This window comes from Astyanax mexicanus, chromosome 6 (genome assembly GCF_023375975.1).
Source record: "Astyanax mexicanus isolate ESR-SI-001 chromosome 6, AstMex3_surface, whole genome shotgun sequence".
NCBI classification, from domain to species: Eukaryota; Metazoa; Chordata; class Actinopteri; order Characiformes; family Acestrorhamphidae; genus Astyanax; species Astyanax mexicanus.
The window spans coordinates 38,139,114-38,151,464 of NC_064413.1; the positions used below are offsets into that span (position 1 = coordinate 38,139,114).

At 36.6% G+C, this 12,351-nt stretch overlaps 1 protein-coding gene across 5 annotated transcripts in view; it reads left to right on the forward strand.

Moving 5' to 3' along the window:
- The window catches only part of ulk4 (unc-51 like kinase 4), a 121,733-nt gene that overhangs the window by 41,741 nt on the left and 67,641 nt on the right, over positions 1-12,351 (forward strand). For all 5 annotated transcript variants that reach the window (XM_022673657.2, XM_022673654.2, XM_022673656.2 and 2 more), the window contains exon 23: positions 11,959-12,092. In XM_022673657.2, the coding sequence (XP_022529378.2) occupies positions 11,959-12,092 (134 nt within the window). The remainder of the gene's footprint in view (positions 1-11,958; positions 12,093-12,351) is intronic.

A 12,351-nucleotide genomic window follows, 5' to 3' on the forward strand; every position in this document is an offset into this window, starting at 1 on the left:
GATTTTCTTGCCAATGACTAGAGACTCAAGAGTATTCTATTGTTTTCTGTTGTATTAGTATTAGTATTTGTGTCTCATAAAAGTGATGGTGTTGGGTGGATATGGGTGGTTAGGACACAAGATAGAAGGGTAAACTTCTTGCCAGAAGTTGTGAAGTGTGCTTTGTATATGATTTTACACCGAATTAATTGTAATTAAATGTTTCTTACCATGAAGTGATTATTTTTATTATACACCTGGACCCAGAAATCAGCATTAGGCAGTAATTGGCATATGTTGCAGTAATTGTGAGATTCAATTGAGATTAGTGCTGGGCAGTATGACCAAAAATGTATATTATGGTATTTTTCAAGATTCTGATGGTTTCACAGTATATCACAATATTTTTATTTTATCTTATTCCCCTCAGGTATACCGTATGAACTGGTATACTGCCCAGCACTAATTGAGATATTATTTTTTATATTTTGAATAATAGTTTTTTTCATTGTACTAATGCTTATAAATTCTGAAATTGGTGTAGGCATGTTTAATGTGGTGATCAACAGTCCTGATTGATAGTATTGTAAGAATTGAGTAATAGTGGCTATAGTCTGAAATAATAGCACTGATTATTAGAACTGTTGATTTTTCTACGTCTTCTAATCTTCTTGTTATCTTCTGATGAAGGCATTCATTATCAGTAGATCAGCTCTACACCAATTTTCAGACAAGCAGAGCCCCAAAAAAATACACACACATCAGTGTGTAGTCAAAAAATGAGGAGTGTATGAATAATGAATGAACCTGTGAGGCCTATTTTGCCTTGGTGGGAATTTTAAGAATTATCTACTTGGCTGTTTGAGATTCCTTCCCTTTATCACAGGTTTTGTACCACATTATCAAGCCCCAAGAGAAGCATTTGTATTAATGCATTGTTTCTTTTGTATGTCAGGCAAAAAGATGAAAGTTGACCTAAAGAAAATACTGTTTCGAGGATATGAATGCAATGGATTATTCTTATTTATACCTTAAATAAAGTTTAAAACACACTGCATAGAAAACTGAAATAAATTAGATTTTCCAATCATTGTTCTCATCTGATTTCCATTTCTGCAGTTCTACTGCTTACTGTAGATTCTGCAAACATATTTTTCTCTGTTTCTGGGGATTACTTATAACCAGTATGAGGAAACCAAGATTGAATTTAATTCCACAATAAGAACAGGTTACTGAGCACATGATGAGAATGTAACAGACTTTCCCTCAAGCTCTTTTTTCCAAAACTGCAATTGCAATTCATACATAATTAATTTGTAGACACCTTATTTATGCTGAATATCCTAATTGGCCTCAGACTATAAATACAATATGTCATCACCACCAGCCCTGATGTTCAAACAGACATGGAGTCCACAGTGTTCCACTTCCATCTTCATATTATCTTTAGTCCGGACCACACAGCATCCGTTTAAAAAAAAAAAGAACTTAATTACTGATTCATCTGACTGCAATACACATATCCACGGTGTGATGGTACGTTTGTCAAATTGATCCCTTGCCTATGTGCCTCTATTAGATTGTTGGTTCTTGATGTGCCATCTGAGAAATCGAAGAACTTTATTATTATTTTTTTTTTTAAACAAATTTCTCACAAATGTTTAGACAAACTGTAGACCAAGTGAAAACTTTCGCTGAAAGGGTTTCTTACAACCAGTTTAAGGAATTCAAATTTTACTAGCTTTCCCTCAAGCTCTTTTGCCAAGATTGCAAACCTATGTCCTGACTTCTGTATGAAAATAATCTCATTGTTTTACACAATTTGAATAATCAAAACAGGCTTATTTTTGTAATTTATGCATAATTAATTTGTAGACAACTATACAAAGTATGCTAAAGGCCCTAATTGGCCTCAGCCCTGTCTTATAAATACAATATGTCATCCCCACCAGCCATGATGTTCAAATGGGCATGAGGTCCACAGTGATCCACTTCCATCCCCCTATTGAACGCCTCTTGATGTTCTCCTCTTTTGCTTCCACTCTCCCTAATGTGTCTCTCTCTCTCTCTCTCTCTCTCTCTCTCTCTCTTTCTCTCTCTCTTTTGCTGTCTTTTTCTACCTGTCTCTCGCTCTGCTTCTCTCTTTCCTTTCTCTATCTGTCTCTTTCTCTCTCCCTCATCCTCTCTGTCTCTCTCACACACTCTTACAAGTGTTCCCCTGGTGCAGTGTGTCAGAGCTGACCCTACTCTCTATCTCCCACAGTGAGAGCAGCTTCCTTGCCGCTCTCATAAACACTTCCCTAATTAGCTCTGCAGTGGCGGCCGTATAAAGCTGCCGCTGACAGGCACCACAGCCCTTCTGCAGACGCGTCAATCCGGACGCACTCCGCTCAGCGCCATGCTGCTCCTAGCAAACACAAGGCATGCACTTAAAACCGAATGAGGAGATTCTTTTAACTTATATGCAGTCTGGGAAAATAGAAGTAGTGCTGTCTGTGCTGTCTGGCCTTTTAGAAGCGAGCCCAGAAGAAAAGTTGTTGTTTACGGACTTGTATTTTTAATCTTTCAAGATTCTGAAAACATTCTTTATTGCGAATGTGAATTAAAAAAAAATAATAAGGTAATAAATACTCATCTTCGTCTGTGCAAGTCCCAATCATATCTCTAGTGACATTTTCAGTGTTGGCTTAGGTTTATATGTGATTGGCAAGGACATTTTTTGAAAAGCTTAAACTTTGTTCTTTGTAGTGCAAAGTAGTTAGCTGAAACATTACTCTATGAAACCGCAGTATACTATAACTTATTATTATTATGGTTTATGTGTTGCAAAGCCCTATATAGTTATTCAATTTATATTTTCCATTACAAAATGGATCACAACTCCCTCATTAGTTTTGCACAATATAGGGAGGTATAATTTAGTTTACCATGTAGGAGTAGAAACACAAGTGAATTCAGACACTTGAGCAACAAATAAACAAGCTACATGGTGAAATATCACTGGCTTATATTAGCACACATCATCGACTCTTTAAAAGCCTTCAAACTTAATGTATTAAATCTATAACTGAATACTAATCTCTAGCGATTTGTCAGTTTTTCATCTCTTGTTCCTTCTGTTTACTCTTGTTCACACCTGGAACCACAGTAAACATCTTTTATTCCATAGCAACACTTTAGCATCCAACCTCTTTCTGTATCAACCACCTAGCAACACCCTAGCAGCAGCCTGGCAAAACATCTTAGCAACCTCCTCGCAACAGCAACAGTAGAGCAGCACCTTAGCAATCACCTAGCAACCTCTTTGCAAAACCATAGCAATTACCTCGCATACGATGGTGACCGCCTCATAACATAATTCCAACAGATCCTATAACAATCAGTGGGAACCATTTAGCTGTGCAACCATTTTGCCTTCCGTTTCCTTCTGCCTTCTGAGTTGTACTCACCTGATTAAAAAACAATAAAATATATTTCAGCATCCCCTATGTTTATTGATCACACTATACATATTTGTAACTACAGAGATACTGATGTTTAAACTAGAGTAAAACTAAATCTTTGAACCATATAAATAAACAATGCTCTTTATTTCAGCTCTTCTTTCCTCTTTGATATGAATTATCCTAGCTTGCAGAATGCCATTCTTGTTTCAGTAATCACTTCTCTAGTCATAAGACATAAGAGACCTTCTGTCTGCCCTGTAGACTTCTAAACATAAGACTGACCTTTTAATCATTTATAGCTGTTTTTTTCTTAGTAGCTGAACACCTTTAGGACTGGAGTTGCATCTCCTTACATGTAGGGCTGCCTACACATTGCCTGGCACTGAGTGATAGTAATTTATTTTAAAAGTCACTGTTTTCTTTCCTCAGGTGACATAGCAGCCTTCTGGCTATGTCAGACTAATAAAGGCCTGCTTGATCTGATCCTGACATGTTGGAATAAATGGATTAAAAGTGCAGTGCCACAGGATCCATGAATTGTCATATTCTCACTTTTCACAAGATACTGAGAGCGGCAAAACGATGACCTGCATTTTGTGAAATGAACACCTAATTTCATGTTGAGACTTTCAATAGATCTGTACAGTTGGCTTCTGTTAACTCTACACAATCTACTGGTCAGGACCTTCTGCCTGTTTTTCTTTTAGTCTCTTTCCAATACAATCATTGGGTGATAGGAAAGGCAATCCAAAAGGTTAATATTAACCTACTTTATTCATTACACAACCACCTTAGATGTATTTTATTGTCACTGTTTTGTTAAAACACATTTGTGTACGTGTTTAAACAACCTAACTGTCTTACATTCTCCATGCTTAACTCCATGTTGATACAGTGTTTCTGATATTTCTAAATGTGAGCTGCTAGTGTTCTGGCAACATCCATTTCATGGTTGGCCTGGTTGGGGGTGTTCTTACTGACCATCCACCATTTTTTTCTTATTTTTATTTTTTCCAGTTTACGGTAACAATTCCCAATATCTTGTATTTACAACTACAACAACTGTATTTGAGCTGATGATCTTGGAACCTACAGTTGTTTAGCATTTCAGATAATGTTTATTTTGTTTAACATAAAGATAATCGTTTTCAGTTCTGCTCTGTGGTCTCTAACTGTACTGTGGGTGCTCTCAAACAAACCCTTTTGATATGGAAACAAAGAAGCCACCAGCTGTAGTCAATCATAAAGGATGTTAAGAGGCCTTGTCAAGTTAAAAGATATCTTGCAACTTTTAGTACCACTAAATTATTAATCTAAGAAAGCTGTGTTCATGTGTGTAACTGTATGTATGTATGTATATATATATATATATATATATATATATATATATATATATATATATATATATATATATATATATATATATATATATACATACATACATACATATACATATATATATATACAACCCCTGGCAAAAAGTATGGAATCACCAGTCTTGGATGAGCACTCCTTCAGACATTTCATTCTGTAAAACAAACTCTGATCAAATACATGATACAATAATAAGGTCATTCCAAAGTGCAACTTGTTGGCTTTCAGGAACACTCAAAGAAATGAAGAAAAAACATTGTGGAAGTCAGTGAATGTTACTTTTATTGACCAACCACAGGGAAAAAAATATGGAATCACTCAATTCTGAGGAAAAAAGTATGGAATCATGAAAAACAGATAAACAAAAGATGATTCAAAATACATCACTAGTATTTAGTTGCACCACCTTTGGCTTTTATAACGGCTTTCAGTCTCTGAGGCATGGACTTGATGAGTGACAAACAGTATTCTGCATCAATTTGGTGCCAACTCTCTTTGATAGCAGTTGCCAGATCAGCTTTGCAGGTCGGAGCCTTCTTGTGGACCATTTTTTTCAATTTCCACCACAGGTTTTCAATTGGGTTGAGATCTGGACTATTTGCAGGCCATGACATCGACTGAATGTGTCTTTCTCCAAGGAATGCCTTCACTGTTTTTGCCCTATGGCACGATGCATTGTCATCTTGGAAAATTATTTCATTATCTCCAAACATCTGTTCAATTGAAGGGATGAGAAAACTGTCCAAAATGTCAATGTAAACTTGTGCATTGATAGAAGAATTAACCACAATCATCTCCCCAGTGCCTTTGCCTGACATGCTGCCCCATATCATCAAGGACTGTGGAAATTTGGTTGTTTTCTTCAGGCAGGCCTCTTCATAAATCTCACTGGAACGGCACCAAACAAAAGTTCCAGCATCATCACCTTGTCCAATGCAGATTCTTGACTCATCACTGAAGATAACTTTCATCCAGTCATCCACAGTCCATGATTGCCTCTCCTTAGCCCACTGCAGTCTTGTTCTTTTATGTTTAGGTGTCAATGATGGTTTTCTTTTAGCTTTCCTGTATTGAAATCCCATTTCCTTTAGGCGATTTCTTACGGTTCGGTCACATACATTGGCTCCAGCTTCTTCCCATTTATGCTTCATCTGTTTAGTTGTACTTTTTCGGTTTTCAAGACAAATGGCCTTAAGTTGCTTGTCTTGACGCTTTGATGTCTTTCTCGGTCTACCAGTACGCTTGGCTTTAACAACCATTCCATGCTGTTTGTATTTGGTCCATATCTTGGATACAGCTGACTGTGAACAGCCCACATCTTTAGCAACCATGCGTGAAGAGTTACCTTCTTCAAGAAGTTTCACAATCCTCTCTTTTGTTTCAAGATACATTTCTCTTGTTGGAGCCATGGTTCTTGCCACTCTAATTCGTCCAGCAGCCCTCCAAGGTGTCATGACTGCAGGTGTTTTTAACCGCAGACTAACGAGCAGATCTAATCTGAGGCAGGTGTCCATTTAGGGAAAGGAAATTGACTGGGTGTGTCCTTATTTTCTACCTTCAATTTGAGTGATTCCATACTTTTTTCCTCAGAATTGAGTGATTCCATATTTTTTTCCCTGTGGTTGGTCAATAAAAGTAACATTCACTGACTTCCACAATGTTTTTTCTTCATTTCTTTGAGTGTTCCTGAAAGCCAACAAGTTGCACTTTGGAATGACCTTATTATTGTATCATGTTTTTGATCAGAGTTTGTTTTACAGAATGAAATGTCTGAAGGAGTGCTCATCCAAGACTGGTGATTCCATACTTTTTGCCAGGGGTTGTATATATATATATATATATATATATATATATATATATATATATATATATATATATATATATATATATATATATATATGTATATGTATGTATGTATGTATGTATGTATGTATACATAGATTCTGACCAAAACTATATGTTTTCATTGTCCCAGCTGCGCACTTGTGCACTTTACTTACTACACTCAACAAATGCACTTTTATTTCTGCACTATTTTGTGTGATTGTTTTTTGTTTGGGGCACAGCTTTGCTTACGGTCACTTGGCGCTAAAATTTATGCATAAATCAATTTACCTGCATATTTACATGTGCAAGTCCCCAATTTCGTCTGGCATTATTAAAATAAGTTTCTGCTTAAGCTGAATAAAAAAAAAGGTTTGTCCACATGAATTATAGATTATTCCAGTTTCCTCAGGGTACATCACCAAACTTTTTAAGCATTATTATTTTTGTCATTCAGAAACAAGTCACTGAAACAAGGGACAGCAATGTTGCAGTCTGTGAGATTGTTCAACAGTAGTGACAGGATATTGCTTCACACTTTCCAATTCATAAGTGGTGAATACAACACTTTTGTGACCAAACTCTTAATTATTAAGATTGTAGCAGTTCAGTTTCTTTGTAGCTGTATATTGAATGTGTTGCAGGTAGTGTGACATGGTTAAAATGTATTTCATCACAAAAGTAACAGAACTTTAAAAGAGTAAAAACTTGCATTTGATCAATACATTAGGTCTTATTTGCATTCTAAACTTATGTCATGTTAGTAATACAAAGGATAATTATTAAGGATAATACCTGGATAATTATTATGTGCAGTTGCTTGTTTTTGTTTTTTGATTCTTAGTCCCTGCTGTAATCATGGAAAACCAACGTCAGTCTATTCGATTTACTAAGAACTGTAGTGACTCTATTCTACAGCAACATTTAATAATTTTGGCTCTTTTACATTTAAAGTCAGTGTCATTGATTGACATCTGTTGAAATGAAATTTGACACGGAACGTCGTTTTACTCGCACCAATAGTCTGTAGAAATTACACTCTAGTAATTTCATGAGTGCTGAGAAAGTGCCAGAATTATTCCTTTGAACTTGACTCAATCAGGTGAATTACACACCTAAGCAGACTTTCTCCTTGGATTGCACCCTAGATTATAAAAGAAGAGCATTACTTTAAAGCAGCTTTTAAATTAGGCAGTAGCACTGCTCTGTCTGACCCCTGGAGAACAGTTCTGCTGAAGAAAAAATGAGAATTAGTAGACTGTGACTTCCCATCTTACAGCAAAGATGATCATCAAAGTAAAGCCTTATACTTTTCGTTTTTGATTTTCGCCACATTTCTTTTTTAATAGAAAAATGTCTGCATGCTATTTTGTTTTAAGGCTACATAAATGACTGACTTGCCCTTTTGTTGCCCCTGTTATAAGTTAAACATAATGTTCAGTTTCATGGTACAACTTGCACTTTATGTCCTACCACATGCAAGGTGTATATCTGTTCTTTTGCTTTAACCTATAGATCTGTCTTTAGTGAGCTGCAGCTGTTAGGGACATATTGCATGCAGTTATCAAACAGTTTTTAAACATTAAGTAGTATTTTTTTTATTTGAAAATGCTACCAATCGTTATAATCAGTATTAATATGTTTAGATTTGTTTTGCTGAATTTGTTGCAACTCTATTTTTGTTATCTTGGTAGTTTTCTTTTAATTAATCAAATCAATGGACCGATGGAAATGCTCCAAAATGTTTTCTACATATACAGTTTAATTGACATGGTCCTTTGCTCCACAGTTTAATTTTTTTTGCGTTAAACCAGTCAAACATCATTAATCAAAATTAAAATCACACAATCAACCATCAACTGACTGTGTAACTTTTTAGTGGGATTAAACGACACCTCTTGTGAGTACTGAATGATGCTAAAGAAGTCATATTCATATATAATCCTGTAATATTACTCCACCACATCAGTCCACATGCTTCTTTAACTTCAGATCACTATATCTCCCAGCTTATCACAGGTTTATGTTCAGAGTGTCTGTGAGAGGTAATCACACTGCCCAAATGTAGAAGTTCATGGGTATATTAGGGACATATTGCAACATATTAGGAAACATTTACTGTAGAAATACATGAACAATGCAAATGCCCTCAAAAATGAAGCCACCACAGCTCTAGTGCTTTTACTGGCTGGTTAGAGTATGGAGTGAATCTTCAACTGTGCTCATGTTTTTAAAACTTTATACTGTTGTTCTGTAAGAAGGCGGGGTTACACCTTGGAATTAAGGTCTGACCGTTTGTATTACATAGAGTAACTGAGTTGTCGTTGAGCTGTCAGCTTGTTAATCATAATATTATAGATAATGTTGTGGTTTGCTTTTGGTTGCAAGTTTGATGTTAGCATAAAATGGCTAGTATGATCGGATTAGTTGTTAGCCAGCCAGCTATTGTTAGTGTAGATAGACGTGCTGTATTCTGTAATATGTGTACACGTTTCCTTGACAGTTTCATTTCAGTACATACAAAAATGTCTAAACATTTAAAACATTACCTTTTCTTCTTTTAATTTGTCACCAGCTGACTCTCTTGCAATATCTCAGAGGTAAATTGGACCCCCCTTGATTTAAATGTTAAAGCATTACACTTTTTGAATAAACTGGAAATCCACTGGAAAAAAATCCCATGCCTCTGGTCCTTTAGGCTGTGCTATAAACTCTGTGAAGGTTGTAGAATATAATTTTTTAATCATTGTAGTCTGTGGTCTCATGGTGGACAATTTTGGCTACATTTTTATAAAACAGAATAAACTGGAGCCACACTTTCCATGTTTATCCTATTGTTGAATATAAAATATTTTGGCTTTTTCCTATGTTGTATTCACCAAATAAAAATAAGCTTTGCTCTACAACTGACAGAAAAATGTTGTATTTTAAGCGTGTTGCCTGTAGAGTATTTCTTATTTTTCAGGTAGAAAATAAAAACAAATATGTGTACTGTAAATAGTGGTCTCGTATATAGTTGTCAAGGTGCTCTTCAGGCTTTGCCTGTCCTCACGCTGTGATTGCGATTTTAATCCCAGTTGTTTGAACACTTTTCCTGGCATTCATTTTGACTCTGTGTGCCGGTTAAGTGATTAATTCCTCAGTCACAGCTCTGCTAATCTTGCCCCGCTCTGCTTAGTCCCTCCAGTCCTCCTGTTCTAATGCAGCTTTACTTTCAGCTCTTGTATTAGTGCTGGCTGCACTTCCACACGATGCTGCAATTGCTCTGTGCAATTTTCTCCCTGTTTGCTTTTTCATCTGTGTCTAATTTGAGAGCAGCGCCTCAGCAGAACACTTGGGGTGTGTATGTGTGTGTACACGTGTGTGTATGTATGTGTGAGAGCGAGAAAAGGAGAGAGAATTTGAAGTGTGTATCTGCGACTTGTCTGGCAGGAAAAAAGTTAAGGCGCTGATTGCGTCGAACTGTGCTGTGCTGGTTGGGAAACAAGCTAATTATCAGTGCCTCTTAATAAGCACAAGCCCCAAGGCTGCGGCAGACTGTCAGCTGTGGAGCTGTGATTCTCCCAGTTTCACTCCACACACTCTCACCTTCCTGCTGAAAAGTGGGAGAGGCAAAGCAGTCAGTCAGCAGCAGATTGCTTTTGACTTTCCCTTTCTCTCCAAAACCCAGCACCCCTGGTAGGAATACACAAATGAAGAAAAACAATTATTTAAAGCTCATGAAGAGTGTTGAAATTACACGGCTGTGTGCGTCTATGACTATGGTCATATATATTTAGCTGATTTTAAATATACCTTGTGTTAAATAATAGTGTAAATAATAGTTAAGTGCTTATATTTATTTTCTCTCTACTGTGTTATGCGTCCTCATGTTGTGGTAACAGAAAAAGCTTATAATACCAGCTCTAGGTCTGGCAAGATTGCCAATGCGAAATATCTAGATATCTAGAATTCCAAAAGTACAAAAATAATTGTTTTATATTTGTTCTAGTATGCTAAAAAGTAGACAGACACTTTCAAATCTAGAAGGTAAATATAATTCCACTGTGTGCCGGTTGCTAGGCTGTTGTTATGGTATTCCTGTTGATTTCCATGGTGTTGTTGCAGTGTTTAATGCTGTTATATGTTTACTGCTGCACTGTAGGTCAAAGAGTAACACAGTTCCAATTATCTGTATGTCTTGTACATATTGCAGTATTGAAATCAAAATCAAATTTGATTTGTCTAATCACAGATGGATAAAGTAAGATGAAAATAGAAAATATACACTTAACTTACCCTATATACATACATTTACATTAAATGCAATCTTGCACAGTTAAATGGACATTTAACATATTTAACTGAATGTATAGATGATATATTGTTATTTACAGGTGTGTATAGAACAGTTTATTGGTGTACTGTGATTAAAGTGTAGGGTGCAGAGTGAGTTCATATGGGATGTAATCTTAGAACAGGTGTGGTGGTCTGTGGTGAATTGGACAAAAAAGTGTCCTACTGGCTGTTCAGCAGCCTGACAGCTTGGGGAAAGAAGCTGTCTTGGAACCAGCTGGTTTTGGTTTTCATGCATTTATAAAGACTTTGATTTTGTCTATAGCTGGATGCTGTTTAACCCAGTTTACACCTGCAAGATTACAGGATTATATCTGGATAATTAAAAGTCACATCACAATCCAATCACTCAAACTGTTTCAGGAGGCGGTCTAAACCACTTTTGAGCCATATATTTTAATGGTGTGAATGCAGCCATCTCTTACATTCAGCAACTCCTTCCAGTACAACCAAAACACCAGTAATAGTTGATGTGCAACAAGCCAAGGTGCATCCCACTCATCAATCAAATTTTAATTTGACTAACCAGATAGGATGCGTTTGAATACCAGGTGTAAATTTAATTTGTTTAAAAATCTTATTTGGATACAATCCAGATACATGTTTTAGGAAGAGCCATGGAGTCATGGAGTCTCTGATTTCAGGTTATTTTATGTGTAAAAATCATATTATGCCAAAATACTGATGTGCCAAGAAACTAAAACTATTCATTTTTGGCCATGTGACATATAGTCTCAGCCGTGTTAATTAAAAAAAAAATTATTTGCATGCCACTTTATAGTATTTTTATAGTACAGGAAAACCAGTACAGGACACCAAATACAATATTTGCTACTAGACACTGCTGTGAAATCAGCACTATTTCATTTCAATCCCATCCCCTCTCCAGATGTGGAGTGTAATTGATGAAATGCATCTTCTCTATGTTTGCTAGCATCATTCCAGGGCTGCGTGTCTCCAGGCTGAATAATAATGTCTTTCTGGCCTCTCTCTCGCTCAGGCTGGTGATGTACATTGAGAGAGACATCCGAAAGGCCACGCCAGGGAAGGAGCAACAAAGCGGCAATGAATACCTGTCAAAATGCCTGGCCCTATTCATCCGTCACACCGTGCGAGAGCTGCCAGCCATCCTGGGTAAATCAATCACATTACACCCAAAAAGAGAGAGAAAGACGGAGGGAGAGGTAGGTTAGAATGTTGTGTATTGGGGTTGGGGGGTGCAGGGGTAAAGGCAGAGGAATGGAAGGGTAAAGAGAAGAGAGGGGATGAAAATGAGATGATGGAGAGGAAGGGAGTGAAAGACGAGAAGAAAACAAGTCAAGGAGGATGGAGCAAGGGTGATGAGAATGAGCATCAGTAGCTTCAGTGTCTAATTTGATCTGCCTCTTCTTTT